Source organism: Anguilla rostrata, chromosome 3 (assembly GCF_018555375.3).
Source record: "Anguilla rostrata isolate EN2019 chromosome 3, ASM1855537v3, whole genome shotgun sequence".
In the NCBI taxonomy this organism is placed as follows: domain Eukaryota; kingdom Metazoa; phylum Chordata; class Actinopteri; order Anguilliformes; family Anguillidae; genus Anguilla; species Anguilla rostrata.
In genome coordinates, this window is record NC_057935.1 from 55,938,205 (window position 1) to 55,959,321 (window position 21,117).

At 45.1% G+C, this 21,117-nt stretch overlaps 1 protein-coding gene across 4 annotated transcripts in view; it reads left to right on the forward strand.

Annotated features, from left to right (window-relative positions):
* nhsl2 (NHS-like 2) overlaps nt 1–21,117 on the forward strand; it is a 59,003-nt gene that overhangs the window by 30,141 nt on the left and 7,745 nt on the right. For 2 of the 4 annotated variants that reach the window (XM_064328429.1, XM_064328431.1), the window contains exons 2-5: nt 14,535–14,687; nt 18,362–18,498; nt 19,539–19,731; nt 20,807–20,938. In XM_064328429.1, the coding sequence (XP_064184499.1) occupies nt 14,535–14,687; nt 18,362–18,498; nt 19,539–19,731; nt 20,807–20,938 (615 nt within the window). Of the gene's footprint in view, nt 1–942; nt 1,368–14,534; nt 14,688–18,361; nt 18,499–19,538; nt 19,732–20,806; nt 20,939–21,117 lie in introns of those variants that run through there. The other 2 variants (XM_064328432.1, XM_064328430.1) reach the window with 2 other exon arrangements.

Genomic DNA, 21,117 nt, shown 5'->3' on the forward strand with positions numbered 1-21,117 from the left:
ACTCTCTCCTGTGAGGTCCTTCATTCATATTTTCTGTGGTCGATGACGTCACTCTCACAGAGAACCAGGCTGGCGGTGAGGAGTGCGGGGATGTAAGACCGGGATGTGGTTGTCACGGCGACTAACAGGTGTTGAAGCAGGCCGAGTAAACCTTTCTGCTCAAGCTTCTATATGTTCTTTACCACGCTGGCTGACCAGATCATCCAGTAAATTAGCCACAGCAGTAGACTGGGGACACCTTCAGTCCTCTGGGAAGGCAGGGAAACTACAGGGGAATATTGCATTGACAGACAATTTTCTGCCAGTAAAAAATTGAATCTCAGAGCTGCTGAATCAGCTTTACTTTGGGGCACAGTGTTTTTGCAGTGCTGGTCCTGGGTTTTTTGGAAGTGGCAATTGCCGTTGGCATACACTGTCTGTGAGCACACCTGTATATTTGTCTGCTTGTGTGCATACAGGGTTATACTGTGTTTGTGTGCTGCACATGTGTGTTTTCACAGTCTGATTGGGTCCGTGGAGATTTCATACTCGGAAATGGGAAGTATACAGACACATCCCTTTCCGTTTTTCTTGGAACGTCTTGCCCTCGTGCGTCTGGTGCGAGACCACTTGCTTGTAGGTTCAGCCAGCTGTCACGTCTCGCGTATACAGCTGTGGTCTGTTGGAGTGAGCCGCATCTTTAGGTGCAATATGAAAAATTGATCTCTGTGTAGCTGTCGCGTGTGAAAGAATTCATTAGCAACCTGGTGTAGGGCGGTGGTGTTGCTGGGGCGACAAATCAGCTGTTTTTGTTATGTTTCTGTGAAACAGCGCCATGCGTGAGGTGCTGGTTTTCCGTTGGCCCCCGAAAGCCCAGAGTTCAGTTTCACACGCCTCTGCCCTTGCGACAGGTTTGCGCAGTCGCTCGCGTCCCATTGGCTGGCTCCCCCTCACCTCCAGCGCGGCAGGAAGGGGCTCCGGAGCGGGGAAGGAAAGAGCCGCAGGGCGCTGACAATGGAGCAGGAGGAGGGGGCGCGCAGAAACGCCGGCTCCCTGCTCGTTTCCTGCCTTTCTCCCCCAACGTGGTGAAGGAAGCATGCTCTCCTGCAGTCCCCTGCTCTCTCTCTCTCTCTCCCTCTCTCTCTCTCCCCCTCTCCCTCCCTCTCTCTCTCCCTCCCCCTGCCTCCTGCTCGATCAGCGACACACTCGCTTGCTCTCCCAGCCCCAGTGATTCTCCGGCTCTCCCGCCTCTGGTTCTCCTCTGTGGCCGGGGCTCGGACTCTTCCACTGCAGGGTTCCAGCGTAGAGAGCCCGGCGGGCGTTCTAGTCGGGTAGCGGCGCGGGGCGCGCAAACATGGAGAAAATCGAACTTTTCAGGAGCAGGGGAGGTAAGCGAAAAGCCTACTATCTGTATCTCCCTTCCGTACGGACCGGAGCCCGGTCCCGGTTTTCTGAGGGGTGAAGGAGATAGCACGAGCGCAGTCACTCAGATATCGTACCGTAGACTGTTTTAAAAGAAGTGAGCGTGTACTTTCTGTTTTGCTGTGGCATAGTGCTCCCTTTTTTAAACCGTTCGGTACGCCAGGGAAGGTCACCCTCAGGTATGTGGCAAAATCGGCAGGCAAACTCTGATGATGTTAATGTTGCTGTAATGAGGGTGTAAATGTTTTGGTAGCTGGCCAATAGGCTGTCATCATGCTGTGGTCTCACTACACGAGCAACAAGTTTCTGCGGCACATTACTAATATGCTGTGCATCTGAATGAAACATGCGTGTTCTTCACATGACTGAGGGAGCATGCGTGTTGGGCTGTGGGCGTTGATGGGCAAGCTCTACGCGCCGAGGAACAGGCTGGTTTTTTTCCCGTGGCAGCGGTGTTCTCACCCTGGAACATGGAATCTTGTCACCCCGGTGCGAGAATAACTCACGGTCTGCTGAGGGCACTGCCTGCACGCAGCAAGATGCGATACAGCAGCAAGTCACTTCTGTTCAAACTCTCAACGCAAACCAGCAGCGCTGAGGTCTGATTTCGCTTCCACTGGCCTGATTTTTTACCACAGAATTCCGTGAGCGCAGCTCAACTCCACGATAATAATAACCCGCTGGAATCCTGACTTTCCCGCGCATCGCCACGGCAGCAGAATATTTCACTCTGGACTCGGAGAGAAATTTTCCGAGGCGCGCTAATTGCCGGGGAATATGAATAGGAGGGAAATTAAACCTCACCGAAATATTATGCAAATGAGCCTCCGAACGAAGGCTGTTTCACCGTGGCCCGGCGCCCGTGTCTGGCAGTGTTAATAACGCTGATGGGAAATAGTAATGAAATGAGAGCTGTCAGTCATGCCGCGCTCGCTTCAGTGGGGGTGCTGTGTGTTGCGGTTCGTGCAAAAACGTGTGAATAAATTCATAAACGGGAGTCCTGCGCCACGCGGAGGCTTCTTGCCCGGCCCACTCATCAGCTGAGCTTTCCAGAAGGTTCTAATTTAGGCTTGCATATTAATTCATTCCCTTAAAGGGACGCATAAACACATGAACGCGCTCTCTCCCTCTCAAACGCACATATCAATCGCATATCACGTGCTGTACTAATTTTGACAGTTTTGGGCACTGTGTTGGCACAGCGCTCGGGAAAAGTGTGTATCGAGAAGATGGATTTGACCTTTCGGTGGCATGGTTTGGAATATGTATGCTTTTGGCTGAGCGTGTCGCTGAGTGTGCGAGCGAGCACGCTGGGCTGTAATTGGAGCGGAAAGAAGTGGTCTCTCACTCGCGGCTCTTCAAGGCTGTCTGTGACTGGTAGACTGTACACTGTCACTCTTTCCATGCCCTCTCCTCTTCTTCTTCTTCTTCTTCTTGTATTCTGAGGCCTTCTTTTTTGGGTTTGCAGCGGGTTGTTTTATTTGCCTTTGTGACTCACCCTGGATTACTTTCAATAAATATTTCTCCTGAAGTTATGCAGCTGGGGTTTTTAAAGCTGCTTTGGTCAAGGAAAAGGTCAAGACAATTTAGCGATACCCGTCCCCATATCCCCCCTTCCCCTGTCCTCCACCCCGCTGCCCTTAGCTTCTACTCCTCTACTTATGCCAGAGGTGTGGAGCCATGCACCATCGGACAGGGGCGGCCGCACAAAGGCCTCAGATTTATTAAAGCTCTCTGCACTGTGGCAGGAAAGAGATGAAGTGCCGTTTCCCCTCAATTTCTGCCAGAGACAATGGGCCCTGGAAGTAATCAGGAGGGCTGCTCCCTCTGCCACATCCAATCTCACTGAGCGAGCCTGGAAGGTGCGGCAGGGTGGCCTGTGTGTGTGTGTGTGTGTGTGTGTGTGTGTGTGTATGCGTTGTACAATCGCTAATATTGCCTGAACATTTCCTTATATTGCCTGAACGCCAGCACCGGAACATTTAAGCTCCCCATTAGCAGTTCTCATTGTATTCTTTGTTTTGTGTTAGCTCACGGTGGTTTACATTTCATAGTTCTCCCTCATGGCAGGTTGTGTGTTTCATTGTTGCTTTAGCACCCGTGTTTGAGCAAATCAAGTTCTTTGAAAACTTCTTTTCACGGAGTCTATTGCTTACTTTGCTCGGTTCGCTTGGTATTGTTTGGATATTGCATCCTTTTTGAGGGCTCCTCTGGGCGCTTTCTCTCAGACCTGGCCTGTTTTCTGTGGGTTTTTTTAATGTTCTTTCACCACAGCGTGTGATGTAGAAGGCGAGGGACTCTTTTCCCACGGGCTAATTAACTGCTCTGTGGCCAGCTGACTGGAAAACAGAGAGGGCGCGAGTATCAGGTTGCAGAAATCAGGGCCGATCGTCGACGGCGAGGGCTGTGGAAGCGTGGAGCGGCCCGGTGCCGCGGCCCGTGCGGTCAGCGCCGCGCTACAGGAAACAGCCAGGGATGACATCATTACAATGCTTTTCCTGGGGAATTGTTCTGGAAGCTTTGTGTAAACACATCCCGGGCGGGAAAGCTACCGACTCCGCCAGTCAGTCACCGTGGACTTTCACCCCAGTTTTGGCTTTTAAAAAAAAGATTCCGCCTGGGTTTTCTCATCTCCTGTAATGATTCTTCTAATCCACCGTGAACAATCCAAACTATGTTCTCAGTGTATTTTGCAGCTGTTTTTGGTCATGGGAGCATGATTTAACTGTGTACAATATTCACACGTGCAAAAAAAAGGGATTGTGTTTGAAGTAGGCGGTAAATGACATTATCTTTGAAATCTTCCAGACAGCTTGCAGGAGCCCTTAAAATTATCTTCAGACAATAAAATTTTCTCATGTGACCGATGATGTCAAGGCCTTTACCAGCAGGAACTTGATACATAGCACTGTCAATCTCATTATTGCAGATGCTAATGGTGTTTACCACAGGAAAGTACAGCCTGTGTGTTTGGAACAGAATATCTTCAGTGTTTTGAATCTCTGTCTAATGCTGGAGTAATTTGGTCTTGTATAGTTGTGGTGCTATTTTTGCGTTGTTTACTACATCTCTCTTCTGACAGCAAGCAGGAACATGCACAGAAGGTAATGGTAATATTATTTCCCAGCCAGGTGAAGTTGTATTTCCTCACAAAGATGCTTTCTGCCAGGAAAAAAACACTAATCCCCAAATAAACAAACCAATATTAGCTTGGTACTTTGTATAACAGTCTTACATAATGTATTTTTAAAAATCCACAACCAGGCCACTGAACATTTTGAATTTATTTGACCTGACATGATGTCCGTGTGTTCACATGCATGTGGTTTCAGCTAGTTAATTTCTGTGGGATAAATGGTAATAATTTTTTTATTTAAAATGCCAAGCTATTAAATCTTGAACTATCTCCAATTTAACATGACCACATTGCTTGCAGGTGAAATGACATCAATATTTCATAGGTGATTAAAGCAGTCATTAGCTAGTATGCTTGCTTTAGCTTAAAATAACCTTAAAACACCCCTGAAGATGTCCCGAGGACACTTGTGGAAAGCTTAAATCACCATGGCAAGAAGCTGATCTGGGCAACGGCATAGTCTATTTCTACAGCATAAATGCTTCCATTTGCAGTAGTGTGCGCATTTCAGTGTGGAAGCCACGTGACTCTGTAGGAAGAGCTGTAAGAACTGTAAGAAGATACAAAATGCAATTACAGTTCAAAATAACATTTCAAGACATCCTTGCCAGCACTTTCTCTACAGCAGCAGCAGGTGATGTCACCATGTAGAGGAACACTACACAAGAAAGGGGAGCTACATTAATTTGCAGATGTATGGATGAGTTTCGAGCATTTATATAAGAGCGCTCGATATAGTATTTAACAAAAGGCTGACACCCTAATCAGGGCACTTGTGTGACTAAGCTAATGATAACCTTACATAGAGTCAATTCAATACCATTCAGCTACTCTTCACATACCAGAAGGAAGGCGTAGAGTCCTGTATTTGGAACATGCGGTCAATTTGCTTTTCTTGGAAGGACCTCCTTTCCTGTCTGATAAAGCCTAGCTGCCCGCCAGTCCAGGAACTGCCCAACACAGCCGGCAATGCATGCTGTTACCAATTGATTAAGCAGGCGTGCATCAGCTTTTAAGCACCATGAAACAGTATGATTGAACAGGCCGTCATACCAGAAACAGCTGTAAAGCTATCTAATTACTTTTCTTTCAGCAGAGACCACAGTTGTTTTATAGTGGTGTTGAAAGCCACATTTGTCTCCACAGAAGCCCCCCTTTTGATGCTGTGGGTAAAACTGCATCCCTGTGTTTTTCTGGGTTTTATTCTGAGGCTGAACTCTCATCGGTTTGGAAAGTTGTGTCAGAATTAGATTATTGAAGCTGAGACGGTGTTAAAGATGGAGGTGTGCTTTCGGATGAGTCATAATAGACTGTCTGGAGAAGATCGCGGATAAAAACGTGACTTCTTGTCCTCGGTGACTGCGGGTGACTCAATGTGCGATTCTTTCAGGTGGGTGCGAAAGCACGAGTACATAACATTCCTCCACAAAGGCCAATGTGTTTTTTCACCTCGCTGTGCTCAATGGCTGCTTGCAACTGGGACTGTGTATAAAAACACAGGTGTATAAAAACATGCTAAGTTTAGTCACAATAATGGAGTGACTTGTGCACACAGCTTAACACAAAATGGAATCATGTCCTAAAAAAATAAAGGTTGGTTGTTGAAACATACTTCTCCTTTTTTTATTGTACGGGCAACTGTGTTGAAATGCACCAGCACAAAGTATTGAAAAAATAAAACTGCGGGCTGTTTTGGAGCTTACGGTCACCTGATTGGGCGATCCTGGCGGAGGTTAAACAGGTGAAGTCCAGTGCCATCTGTCCATGCCTGTGTGCAGCTGCCATCTGTGCAGCAGGCCATGCTGGCGGGGTCTCCCCTGTGAAGCCGGGTCAGGAGAACTGTGCTTCCCCGAGGGCTTACTGCAAGCGCGTATCCTTACCCAAGGAGACCCTGCCCGGGTTCCTCAGGCTGTGCCAGGACGTATTCTTCTCCGGGCAGGCAGGGTTTTAGGTGTCACTGAGTGCGGTGGCAGGGACAGCCTTCTCTGTGGGCCTACAGGAAGTGTGTACGCCCTGCACTTCCTTTAGCACGGAAAAGACAGGGACGGGCGCCTGAGCGACCTGCAAGCTTGCACTACGCTAATGGGCATCTGCTCCATCACTCCCCCTTCTGTTCCAGCGCTGGCGAAAGTGTCAGCTGCTCGTTTTCGATTTTCAGAATTCGGGCGTTACTGAATGGAGGCGGTAGGAAGGCTGGTCCGTATACGGCAGTCTGCGTTTTAACCGCGGCGCTGTGTTTCTGCGTTGCCAGCTGAAACGTTTTGTCCCCATTGTCATTTCTTTAAATGGAAATAATAATCCTTTTGTCGTGAGAAATTGGATTCACTTCATGCCCTCATTCAAATTAAAGAGGTGCTTTCTTCTATTAATGTGGATTATGAGAGACTTCAGCCACAAAGGGACATGTGTGCAAGTGGGTAGAGTCAGCATTGTGGTGTTGGTTTAGAACTGTATGGATATACAGAATGATCTATTTACATAACATGTTTGACGGCCACATATTAAAGCTTTGTGAATCTCCAACAGTGACTAACAAGACTAACAACTGATTTACACCATCATCATGCCCCAAATAAGAATGACCACATTCCTCCACTTCTGCATGTATTTTTCTTTTTTTTTAACTTTTACAGCTGAAAAAGCCAAATTCACAGAGTGAAGGGATGGAGCAGCTGTGTTGAAAAAAAATACATGGTATTGTTGTTATGTTCACTGGAGAAAAACATGAGCTTGTATTGTGACTTTATGATAAATTGAGTGCACAATATATTTGTTCCTACAATCTCCATTTAAAGCAAAAAAAAAAGAAGAAAAGAAAAACTTCTGGCCAGTCCATTGCTTCAGATAGGCATTTTAATCAGTTGAATTCACAGTCTCTTGACCCACACAGTCTCTTGTTCACAGTGGAAAAATAAGTATGCACACTTTCTTTGTTGATAAAGTTGGAGTTTGAGAAAACAATAAGGTAAGAAATGCTTGTAAAAAAAGACTTCATGACAGGGCTCAATGCTAGCATTTTTTCCAAGGAGCACATATGCTCCTAAGTTGAAAATTTTAGGAGCACACTAATGCATTCCAGTTACTGTAGTAGATGTGCTTCAAAATAATTTTTCCAGTTAGCATACATAAATTTTCTGGAGCAAATGCTCCTAAATTGGGAGCACTGTAGATCCCTGCATGAAAGGGCAAAGCTAAACATGCCTTCCGTTAGTGCCGTCCATTTGACTGGATCATATGTGTACATCCTATTTTCCAGCAGTCCTCTGTTGCTCACTGAGTTTGACACATTAGCCCATGCCATCATCAAAACCCTGAAATCCGTCACACCGCCTAAGTACGTGCTGTCTAGTTGCTCCTTCTGCAGCTACAGTGAGCATTCACAAGATGAATGTGGCGCATAATATTGGCTAGTTACGATTGCTTCACAAGCTGGCAGAGATACGGTTTTTTAAATGCTGTTGCCTTGACGATACTCCTATTTTTAACCGTGGTGACAGTTGAGTTGTTGTATTTACGTGCGTGTGATGTGATGAGCGTGACGTGATGACCAGCACTCCTCTCTCCATATAGCACAGCTCCCAGTCCAGGCCCCGGTGCTCTCGCGCCTTGACTATTACAGTTTCCTTCTCGCCGGTCTCTCTGCTTGCGCCAGTAAACACCAACAGCTGATACAGAATTCAGCCGCACAACTAGCTTACAGCCTTCCCAAGTGCGCTCCTGTCACACCTCTCCTCATCTCACTCCAGTGGCTACCTGTTACAGCTCACATCAGGTTTATAACTTTGGTACTAGCCTACAGGGCAGCGAATGGAACAGCTCCACCGTACTTCCAATCAGTCTTCATGTCTGACACCCTGGCCATATCTCTCCCTGACGTCTCTCCGTCACGATGCCTGTCTGTACTGGCCCCACAGCGGTTGAACGATATTCCCAAAGTGGTCAGTACAGCAGTATCATTGTCTATCTTCTGATGGAGACTGAAGACCCAATTCTGGAGTGGTTTCCCTCCCATCCACGCCCCATAACACCGCAAACTGTTTTCTGATTCAGGTTATGGTACTTTTATGGTTTTTAGTTATATTTTTTTGGTTTTGTGTTTCTGTTCTAAGGCCTTGTTATGGCTGCAGTCTGTTTGTATTTGGAAATATGTACTTTTGTTCATAGTTAGCATAGAAAACTTGCATTGGTGATTTAGTGATGTTGCATCTTTATATGCGCTGATCTGGGAATGTTGTTTGTCAGACCTGGCTCTATTGTTCATATTAATCAGGTGAGATGACTTATGTTTCTCCTATATTGTAAATCGTTCTGGATAAGAGAATCTCCTAAATGAATATAATGAATTGGAGAAAGAATAACTGCAGGACGGTCCATTGCTTTGGATAGGGAATTCACAGTCTATTGACCCACAGGAACAAAGAGCATGCAAGCTTATTTTGTTGTGATAAAGTTGGACTTGGAGCAAACAACGAGATAAATGCTCGTAGTGGGCCAGTTCTGAAAAAAAAAACTTCATAACATTTCATAGAAGGACATTGAGGGAAAGTCAGACTGAATTGTAGCATTTGGTAAAAAAAATGTAATGTGATGTAATGAACTGGAGAAAGGTCAGTTTTTGATTCCACATGTGAAAGAGAATCATCAGATATTCCTACCTGTGCTGGCATTTTAGAAACTGGGTGGGTCTGTGTTTTCAAAAAGTTTCTGACTTCTGATGTCATGCTCTGGCACTGAGTTCTTCAAAATCACCTTTCACCTTTTTGTTTCATTTTAGCAGGCATGGCTGACCGCCTGCTCCCCACTCCTCCCAAACAGCTCATTTGAATACAGCATGACAGACAAGTGCATGTAAATTTTTTATTTTTATACATTCACAGTTGTATATAATTGCTTGTTGTAAAATTTTCTGTTAGATAAATTAGCATACATTACGTGATTAGAATTCAAGCTTTGCTCAATAATAATTTGTTTCAAATAGATATGTGTGCTTGCTTGAAGAAAATGACTGTTAAAGAACACTTTACAAGCAGTCAGCAAAACATTCTTAATTGCAGCAGTGCTCACAAAAAACAGCTGTTTTATCCAATAACTTAATACCTTTCATTACATAATTCCGCAAAAATTCCTCAATGACATTCAACTGAAAAGAATATTAATTTTCAATTTGTCAACATGTGGAAAGTAAAACGTCCATATTTTACAAAGAGAGAACGAAACCACTTTGGTTCAGCTTGGTTTGGTCACATTTGAGCTCAAGGTCAGAAGGTTCACTACAGTGGCTTTTCTTGGCCCAGGCTGACCTGTATTTCAAGTGGTAGGAAAACCACTGCATGTGGAGTGGCTTTAGTTTGGCTGCTGTAAACACTGCATATTCTATTGTGGCTAAATGTTTTCAGAGATGCGGTCAAGGACAAATTTCCCTTTCATATGTAAGCAAACAAAAGAACCCCTTGCCTCACCTCTTTTGTTTTCAGTGTTCCTGTCGGCATTGTTGAGATTAGGAATTACTGAAAGGCTGCAGGATGGAATTTCTAGTGTGACAGTGCTGTTATACCCATTGCATTGGCCTCAGTCTTGAGTGTCTTTAAGTAAATATCCCATTTTTGCATGTATAACATGTAATGTAAGTTGCTTTGTCCTCGGATATGTAATGCTGTGTAGGCCAGTCAAGTGGAATGATGTATGCCAGTTGAGTTGAATGGTCAGCTTTTAGCTGATCCACTAGGTGAACACTGGTGTAATTTGACTTGTAAAGTTTCTCACAGGCAACTGTAGTGCTGTTCACCAGATTTAACCAGCCCAGGGGATGAAATATCAAGATTAAGAAAAATCCCTGTTTCGTTTCACCACGCCTGTTGCTGAATTTCAGCTTCAAGTCCCATAAATGTCTTTATGTTGGTGGTAATTATGGGGTGGAGTGGTATAGTGGCTGGATTTGCAATCAGCACATTGGAAGTTTCTCTCTCAAATATGAGGCACTGCTCTTCTTCCCGTGACCAAGACCCTTAACCTCTGTTGCTTAAAAAAAAAATTGCAAATATGTGTCAGTGTCATCTACAGTATGTAGCTACATAGCCCTGGCTACATCTGGTCAGCCATACATGATGTAATGTCATCTCCCGTATTGTCTGAAATTGACCAGCAATGTTCCATTGTGGACCACACACCTGGAATGACTGCCATTGCTGTCATATAGTCACTCCCCAATAGGGCCATTTTGGCTTACTCTGGAATGCCTGCTGTATTTGGTTTTGAAGAGCACTTTGGAGTGGGGCTTAATTAAGTATCAGAGCTGACACAAAATCATTTTGGGTTACTTAATCATACTGCTAATAGGCTGTAATACATTTGGTTAATTAGGTGTCACGTCTACTGTTAGGCACATGCATGGACACATCTCCAGTGTTGGGTGAGATGGAGAATAGAGGTAGGGCTATGGTACTGGAGAGGGTAGCCTATGTGAAGCCTAGTAATGTGGCATGATTTAGTGAAGCGTTCCCCTTAAACTCTCAGGTAGCTCATGCTTTTTTGTTTTTCTCTGTTAAAAAAAAACTAATTTTTAGGCGCACATTTGCGCCTGAAAAATCTGTATGGTCAACACTATGGATAGAGTATGCTTAGAGTATGAGTTTATACAGTATGTCTTCTCAGTACTCCAAACTCCAAATGTCCCTCTTGCTGTCCTCTGACCCATCTTAGGAACAATGAGGCCAATGGGAAAACAAAGTGAGTCGCATCAGAGCCGATCTGACCAAGAGTTGCCTTTAAAGGGATCGTCCAAGCTTTTTGGCAATCTTACCCATAGTGGGATGATAAGATCATAACCAATTTCATCCCTGTGCATACGGTACAAAAATATTAGGTGATATTTACACACTGCATGCTAACTGTGCTACTTCTATGAATGCTTGTGGATGGAAGCAACACTAGCTTTGCCATTAGTGATGGAAATACACCTTCCAGCATCTCCAAAAGCTGAGTTATTTACACTTGCATCTTCTGTGATCATAACAAGTAAAAATAAAAACAGAAAAGCAAGACCTTGTTGGTTTAGAGGCAACTAAATTCAAAATTATCATTGACAAATAACCATGTATCCATCCACTAGGCACAGTAATTAGCTGTGCAGTGCCGCTTGAAGTGTGAGTTTGGGGTTGCCAGGTATGCAGCTCCATAGGCTGCAGTTGGAGTGGCAGCGAGAACGCAAGTTTACAGTCAGTGACACACACCTGGCAACCCCCAACTAAGGCAGGTATTTCCGTCACTTAACTTTGCAAAGCTAACGTTGCTTCCATCTGCAGCCATTCATAGAGGTATTAGCACAGTTAGCATGCAGCTTGTAGATATACAGTAGCTCATTGTATACTATTTTTGTACTGAACGCACAGGGATAAAATTGTTATCGATCTTATTGTCCAACTATAAGTAAGATAGCCAGAGAGTGAATTTACCAAAATGTTGGACTATCCCTTTAACATGGCTTAATAACTTAATAACATCCCTATAACAGGCTTTTAGATGGCTTGCAATATATACCTGTCTTCTGCTTATCCATTCCTTACTCTGTGTTATGGGGCACAGTAAACACAAGTTTAATAGCTAATATTTATTTTGATCTGTGTCACCCTGACTACCTCACTGTCTCTGAAGTCTTTTTAAACTTTTGAGTTGCACAAAGGCACTTTCAAGCTGTTGAGAACTTTTCAGCTTCAAGTCCATTATTGAATTTTTATGCTCTGCATCATGTGTGCTGTGAAAAAGCACAAGGTGGAGTTACATTACAGGTCCTCACAGGCACCATAAAGCTTACTTAATGGTTTAATTCATTACTCATATAAAACAATGCTACGAAATGTGATAGGCTTGTGTGTGCTAACAGATCCCTTACTAAAATCAGGAGGCCACAATGCAGACTGTGTTGAATTTCACTTGCACTGTTTTGACCCTCTTTTAGTATGAGAAATGCAAATCCATTCAAAAAAAAAAGGCTGTGGTGCATCACCTTGTGAAAACCTCAATTGAGCGATTAGTTGGTTAGTTATTTTTATTTGCCGGGCCCTGTTGACAGGCTCCTTCCCCATTTGCTTTGAATAATGAAAATAAGTAAGGTGTCCTACAAACATACGTACAATATGTAAGACCCATCCTTTTTTCCAGTTTATAAATGAAGTGGTAGCCTTACACGGGCCTGGCCTTAGCGACATCTGGAAATCGGGGTGTGGTCTCAGAAGGAGAAGGTGAGGCAGGCACGTTTGGTCGCCCTTCAGATGTCTCTTTTCTTCAGAGGCGTGGGAGCTCTGGGGACGGACACCGCGCGGTGCAGTACCTGAGCCTCCATCCAGCGCCCGTCAGCGTGCTCCACACAGCCGCAGACAGGCTTGTTTTTCTTCCTCAATCGGAGGAAGGAAGTCAGTGAGAGGAAGGAAAAGCGCAATAATTCCTCTCTGGAGAGATGGTGCTGAAGCTGTGGTTACGTTCACACGGGGACTCACTTCCACGGGTTCTCATTTTTTAGAATTTGTTTCTGTCACTCTGACGGTTGCCCCCGGTACAAAGACTTTTGTGAAAGCCCAAATTGCAAATCCGCCGCTACGGAATGACATGGATTTTGCGCTGCTTTGCTTTGAGGCTGTGTCTGTGACCCGAAGAAACAGCTGCAGAAGTACTGATGTGTCTCACTCACTCACTCACTGACCTACTGACTGACTGACTGACTGACTAATGTGCATTGATGGAGACTCTCCACCAGAGGCAGTAGAGGGAGAAAAGCACGGCAGCGGTGGTGCTGTCAGAACGAAGAGTTCCGATTCTTTTTTTTTTTTTCCTTTGGAGCCGTGATTAAGTCTAATACAAATCACAATTCCTGACAGCTGCAAGCTAGTGTGCTGCAGTGTGAGGGAACTTGGGCCACTGCAGAGTCAGAGATGTCAGGGTAGATGCGCCGCATGTTTTAAACCAGGGGAATGGCATTGAGTGCCGCCATTGCAGGGCCTGCTGGTGATCTTGGAGTTGGTCAGTGATGTTGTCCTATAAGCAGGCTTGCAGAAATGTTTTTATTTTTTAAATTTTTTTTTACTGGAACCACTTGCCTTCTGGGTGCACTTTCTTTCTGATCAGGATAATTGTGTTCAATACTCTACTAAATTCAGATACACCAAATTCGCACCTGTGAATCAGCTGATCATTTCAAAAGTATTCTGCATTGATGGACTCATTGTGTAATCGTTTCAGATGGAATGTTTCCTGCAGTGCATAGCTGCATTTATGACTTCTACAGATTACTTACAACAGAGGTCATAATTTGTGTTTCAAGCTGTCAGTGAGAATATTTTACATATCTCATATAGCATCATCCTGCAAAACAGCATATTTCAGCTCTTACCATTGCAGGTAATGAAAGATGATGAAAGTTTGTCCTAGTACATGATGTGAATGTGGTTTGGGTTAGTGTTGTGAAATAGTGGTAGAGATTCGAACAGAATGTAACCGTGGCTGTTATCAATGCTGCTTTGAGCCATGCATTTCTCTGTAGTTACAGGAATTTTCCTCTCTACAATCTGATTGGCTGACATTTTCCCACCACATGCAGTTACCACACCTGCAGCTGCGTGTGTTACTCAGTGCCTGAAAAACATACCACACCTCTATTTATTAAACTGTTACTGTAGTTGTGATTATCTGTATTATTTTTTTCTGTCATTCGCAAACTAGTTAGAAATTTATTTAGAAGGTAAATACATCCTACCATTTCTATGGTACCTCCCCTACAATTCTGCATTATCTAACAGCTGTCCCCTGGTATTAGTTATGCAAATTCCACGTATTTATATTTATGTCTGTCTCTCTCTCTCTCTCTCTCTCTCTCTCTCTCTCTCTCTCTCTCTCTCTCTCTCTCCTCCCTCCCTCTCTCTCTCTCCCTCTCTCTCTCCCTCTCTCTCTCTCTCTCTCTCTCTCTCTCTCTCCCCCTCTCTCTCTCTCTCTCCCCCTCCTTTCCCAGCCACCACCAACTTGGACTCGGAGAACAAGCGAACGGCCCACTTCCGATCGTCATGGCAACAGCATGTGAATGTGTTCGGCTCGTGGAGTAGGCCGGAGTGCGTGCAGGAGCTGCATCAGGAGGCGCAGCTCAATCTCCAGAGCCTGCTGCAAGGTAGGGGCGGACACAGGGGGCCGGCTTGCTTTTCACCGGCGAGCTCCGCGGTTCGGGGGGCTCCGCGCTCCCTTTCCCCTTCATCCATTTTATTTTTTTTCCCTCCGACCAGCGATGTATACGCGGGCGTGTTCGCGCGAGCGTGTGTATTAGTCCTGCATGTGTGTGTGTGTTTACGTGAGTGTGTGTTTGTGTATGCGCGTGCGTGCGCACGTATGTGTGTGCATTTATATGCATATGTACATACACTGTTAATGAATGTTCCCTGTCTTCGTTCCTCTCTCATCCGTTTCTCCAGTCGTTCGGGAGACATGCGGGGACTGCCTCTTTTACCTTCAGATTTTTATCTCTCTTCCCTCCTCCCTCTTTCTCTGACTCAGTTTACCCTGTGCCTGCCCTTCCCTCTCATCAGTTTGATGTATTTTGATTGGCATCTCAAATCGTTTTTGAAGGACCTATGCGTTTATTCATTCACCCATCCGTTCCCTGTATCTATTCTCTCGTGCACGTGAGTGAATGAATGAATAAATCACTGACTGAATGAATGAATGCAGATGCTCCATAGAGCACCTCTACTTGTGCGTTCGGGCTGAATTTCCCTCTGCTCTCTCTCTCCCTTTACTGTGCTCGTCGGCGATAGCACGGAAAATTTCGAACGCTCGGTCCGTCCGTGCATGTGAGCTGTGTCGTGGGCTTCGCTTTGTAAATTTTACTGCCCTCTGTCTCGATGAGACTTGCCGTGCTTCCATCGGCAGAGCCGATCGTTTCTCACCCCGTTTTTGTGTATGCGTGCGTGAGGGTGTATGTGCATAGTAAGTACAGTACTGCTCCTGTGCCTAACAGGAATGTGGAACTGACTGCTTGATTACCTGCTTCATTCAGCGCCTTCTACATTACATGCTGCCTACTTCAGACCACCGCCGCTGCAAAACCTTTTTTTGTGTTTTCAGTGTTTCACTTTGTCCGGATTCAGATTTTGGAGACGAGCGGTGAAATGGCACTGAATTTACTGTTGAATTTACTGCTTGTTCACTCGTGTTCCTCCTTCTCGTTGGCTCGGATTGCTCTGTTTACAGATTAGTGTTGAAACAAAGTGTTCTGAATGCGGGGAAGAGAGGTTGTGGGAACGCAGTGCGTGGGCTGTGGGCTCCGCACGCAGTTGTAACGTTGTCTGACCCCTGCCCAGTCGCTGGCAGAGTCGCGTGTCGGTCTGTAGCACCTGCTGTGCGTTCGTGTGTACGCGACGTTGCGGTGGTCATAACCTGCTATAAGCGCATGTGGAGCCAATGTGTGATATGACAGATGAAAGTGGGAGGGGACAGGAAATACTTTAAACAAAGAGGGGGAGATGACATCAAATGAGACGAAACAAAAAACGCGATCGCTTTCGATTTTCACGCTTGTCGCTGATCCCTCGGTGTCCTGTCAGATTTCGATGGCAAAGTCTTTCATCTCGCCGTACTAGAATGGCCGTCCATCACAAGGGTAGTCGGGTAAAGTGTGAAAAACATCTGCCCGTTAATCCTCTGAAGTTGCTTTCAGGGGGTTTCTTCTACCAGGTACACGCGCCCTAGCACAGCTCCTCTTATCTACCCGGATTGGAAATGGCCAGAGGGCCAGTGTCCACTGAGGCCAGCGTGTTTTGTGAAGAAGGTGCCCCGGGGTCCACTGTGAAGCACAAACAGCGCCTTGCGAAGCGTTGCGTGGACGGGGTGGGGGGCGGAGCCATTGTGGGCAGCTCTGTGGAGCGCCGCCTTGGTGAAGTGAGTTCCCAGTGGCCTTCTCTGGATTTTAAATGACACGCCTGCAATTTGTAGACGGCTCTGCGAAAGGAGCCGGCTGGTTGAAAAGGTCAAGTATCTAAGTTATGCAGAGGAATAAAGCGGCGCGAATGTTCTCCCCCTTTTGGCACGGGGACGCGGGCCTTCGGAGAGACCCGGACGCTCGGAGAATGAGCCTGCTTGTCCGGCTGGGCAGGTGGGCAGCACCGGCCACGAAAAACGTGAGACTTATTTGTCAAGCGTTTATAAATAGCCCCGTTCACATCTCGGATATTGCAGAGGGAGCAAAATCCAAACAACCCCAACCAGCAAAAAAAAAAAAAAAGAAAAAAAAAAAGGGGGCTATTGTTTTCCCCCTCATTCCTTCTCTGGAGGACAAGAAAAGATGACCCATTTTAGAAGGGAGGGGGTGCATCTTGTTAGGCGCTTTAGTGCTTATTAATGAAAGGGCAGTGCTGGCGGGGTGTTATTAACGCATGAGCGCAGCCGCGTCGGCTAGCAGCTTGTTGGGACGCGAGGGCTGATTGGAGCAGAGTTGTTTGTGTGTCATTAGCGCTGCTCTGACAGGGCTCATGTTTTGTCTTGCTGGGTCAGGAGAGTGGCAGTCAGTGAAGGTTTGGTGGAATACCTTAACACAGCGCCGCTCACCTCCACTGGACCCTCTCTCTCTCCTTCTGTCTTTCAAAATCCTGCTCCACCGTCTCTCAGAGGAACTGCTTTACTTGCATTTGTGCGCCTCTTGTGAGTTTTCCTTTCCTTTTCTACATATGTGTACAGATTGCTTGTCTTTTACTGCGAGCTGCAGAAGTTCACGGAAGTGTGCGTGACTAATCCAACTGTACCATTGCACTTAAGGTCTGCATTTTAGATTCTGGTTCAGTGAATTACTCAAGTGTGCTCCCATTAAGTGGACAATGTTAATTAAAATTTGATTAAATGAATTTCCACAGGAATTCGAGCCTGAAGGTGAGCAGGGATAGCCCTTTGGCTAAACATATCTGTAATACAAAAAAATGTATGTTATATTGGAAAACTGTGTGCTAGTACCTGCTAACACTCAGACATGTTATGCATTCGGTCAAGATTTCATTCTTTCTCTATATAAGCATGCACATTGACATGCATTTTTATTGACACCAACATAAAGCTGGTGAAGGACATTTGGAAAGAAGCAGATACATGCATGAAACATATTCTCTTCTTATAAGGAAAGAAGAAGGTACTGCTACTATGTAATGATTTACAAGCTTTCCAAAGATATGGCATCAGAATGGTGCCAAAGGGCTTTACTGGTGTCAAAATATTTCACACACTTTGCCAAACTAAAACAGCCTGCACGCTGTGTAGCTCCTCCCCATATTCCAAAGACAAACAAATGCAACCCTGTCAAAAGACATAGTATTTTGTCCCAGCCCAGTACAAGAGACAGGTCCTCTCAAAGTAACCTGGGGCTTTGCTAGAGGCTTTTGTTGACTCAAGTGGTTTGCCATTGTCTCCGAGCGCCCAACATTGCTAGGCAACCTGGCACTAGGAGCCAGGCATCCATATTTTTCCAGAGAGCAAGTTCATTTCTCCGTGAACTGTCTGAGGGAGTGGGAGGCATGTGAGGGCACTCGGTGGGGGTGTAAGTTGGGGGCTGTGGGGTAGGTGTGGGGGTAGAATGGCGAGTGGGGGTGGGGGAGTTTCTCTGGGGGTGTGGGGAGTGAAATGTGAATCAGATTGTTTACAGGGCCCTGAGGGCAGCCCTGTAAGTTTCCATACTGAAATGGAGGGAGAGCGGACAGACTAGACTCTAGACACTAAAGAGAGGCAGATGCAGAGGAAGTCAGTATGGAGGTGGATGCCATTTTCTCTCATTGATGTGTGTTTTTGTGTCCTCTATGTGCTGGGAAGACTTTGAGGAGCAGCTCTATGACCCCAAAGTTACGGGACAGACTTTTCGACAGCCCTCTTCGCCGGGTTCAGAGGACACTTCGCAGAGCAGATCTCCCATTGCAGCCAACAGCAAGAGACCGGAGTTTGTCTTCCTGGTGAATGTTAACTTCATTCTTGTGCTTTTTGATTTGTACAAACCTTTTTCTTGATCTGCTCACTAAACTACTAAGTTGGTGAATTTTTTTTACTATTGTTCATAACTTTGTGTTTTGCAGGCTGTCCCATTGTAATCAGTGGGTCCGAAACTCTTTTCACGCCACAATCATTTGACAACCATGAATAATAAACAGCAGCTGAATGCTAGAAATGCTAATGAAGGCCCCTTGCTCAGTTATATTTGTCTTTGGTCTGTCTGTAGTGGTGTTTACATGCATTGTTCAAACTGTAGGGTGAACGATTGGTCTCAAATGGTGTCCTGTTGGAGCCTACTTGTTTTTTAGAAAACTGTGATCATGAAGTTTGCTTTTAGCCATCAAAGCATAACATATTTCAAGTACGAGTCAAAGTGAAATATTTGGCAGTTGAAGCCCAGTGGTAATTTTAATGTTAAAATTTTATATAATGTGTATAATGTAAAAATAAAATGACAGGGTGTTAAATGATATATTAGATATAACTATTCCTGACTCTGTTTTAATAATTTCTAATTCTTGAGAAGGACTTTTCCACAAAATGCAATTTAATATTATATAATATAGAAATTACGTCCCTAGATGAATTATTCAGTTTACGGTACTTTCATAGTTTTACTTTTATCTTTTTTTAGGCCTTGTCATTTATGAATTGTGAATTTGTATTTTGCATCCTGGTTAGCATAGTTAACTTGCTAGGGTGCTTTAATGATTTTGCATACAAAATTTTGATAACCAGGTTTTCACTCTTATTCATATAAATAATGCCAACACACATGATGATCTCTTGCACTGTAAATCCCTCTTGATAAGAGCATCTGGTAAATGAATGATAAGTAGATAGGCTGAATGCCCTGTTCTGGTCATTATTCAACTTTATATTTTTATGTTCTTAAAATGTAAATGGCAGTGCATGCAAAGACGTGCTATATGGCTTGTTCACATGATCAGTCTGCACCTTGTCTGCTTCAACTTGACTGTTAAATTGATGTTCCCACCCACAGCCAGCTTCCAAGCAGGTGTGTGAGGATGAGACCACATCATTAGGGATCCGGGCCCAGGATCCATCGTCAGGCTGTGGGTCAGAGCGCCCCCTACTGGGCTGGAGCTCCTCGGCGGGCCCGCCTGTTGCTGAGAAACCCCGCTGGTACCTGGGTCGCCACACCCCAGCACACCTGGTGCCCATCGATGTAACAGGTATTCCATAACTAGCTCTTCACTGCCATGGGGCTTTTGCTCGTGTCCCTGTGCTACATCAGGACTTTCAAGACTATTTTTGTTATTTCGCCTTTCATCTCTTTTATCTGTCTCTGTTGTAGTAGTCTCTTGTTTCCTTGTTAATCCTGCGCAGTGTGTACCTCCCTTCATTCTCTTTCTTGTGATTCTTTGATTCTGTTTGTACCGTTCCATTTCTCTTTTTCGTTCCATGTGGACAATTTTCTTTTCATGCTTATTTTCTGCTACCAATTCTCTCACCGTTTCATGAAGCCGCCCTGTCTTTTTCCTCCATCCTGTCCTTCTCTCTTGCCCTTTTCTTCCCCTTTACCTTGTATAGTACAGTAGGTCAGGTACACAAACAGAATCGATACCGCCATGGTCTTCCTGGGGCCTGGTTCTCAGGAAGTGTCGTTCTGCTCCCTGGTTGCGACCAATGATGAACAGGTAGTTGTTGCCATGGCAACCTCTAGCTCTTCCTTTGTCAGGCGAGGACAGAGGGAGGCTGCAGTTAGACAGGGGGATATTTTTTTCCTCCCTTTTTCTCTCACTCTTTTCATGAATGGAGCAGGCACATACACAGACATGTAATGAGTCTCCAAAGGCAGGAAGCTGATTCATTTATTTTTCTTTGCGGCAATTACATATTAAAAAACACATTGGGAATATTAGCGCACGGTGAATGCATCGTATTGTTACAATATCATAAAATGCAGTGGAAAACACTTCTGCACGTTTTAAAATGGATTCACGTGGTAGATTCCTTGTGCTTTTGAAGAGATGAGTCATGCAAGGAATATTAGGAAATGAAAACTACAATGTTTCAAACACAATCAGCTGCGTGGATTAGATCAGGTAGAAAATGGCCACAATCAGTGGAAGCTGTCATGTTTCCTGCAGTCACTGTGCCTCATTCTTGCATCTGATTTTGTTCATGAGGCCACACCCCAAATTTAACAACTAACCCGCCATCCCATGCAAGCCGTAGCTTTTCCCTAAACACAGAGGTATGATAACAATGCCATTGCATTTAGAAATATCTCATGTCTCAATTCAGGACAGAGCTTTGATAAGCATGCCTGTGTGCTCCAGTCCCTATTTAACATTGAGACTGCAGTCAACCCAAAGACTGCCTACAGGAGGAGGCGGAGCCTGATTGGAGGCCCTGACATCATACTGCAACATCAAGGTGACTCCATAGCTCAGACAGGAACTCCCTAAATGGCCAAGGTTCAATTTCTTTTCACCTGTACCCAGTATACATTTATATGTCTACTTTGACCGGCACTGACATGTTGGGAGTAATGGAAACTCATAGAATGGGTTCTTCTGAGTTTTCCGTAAAAAATACATATTGGTATGTCCACT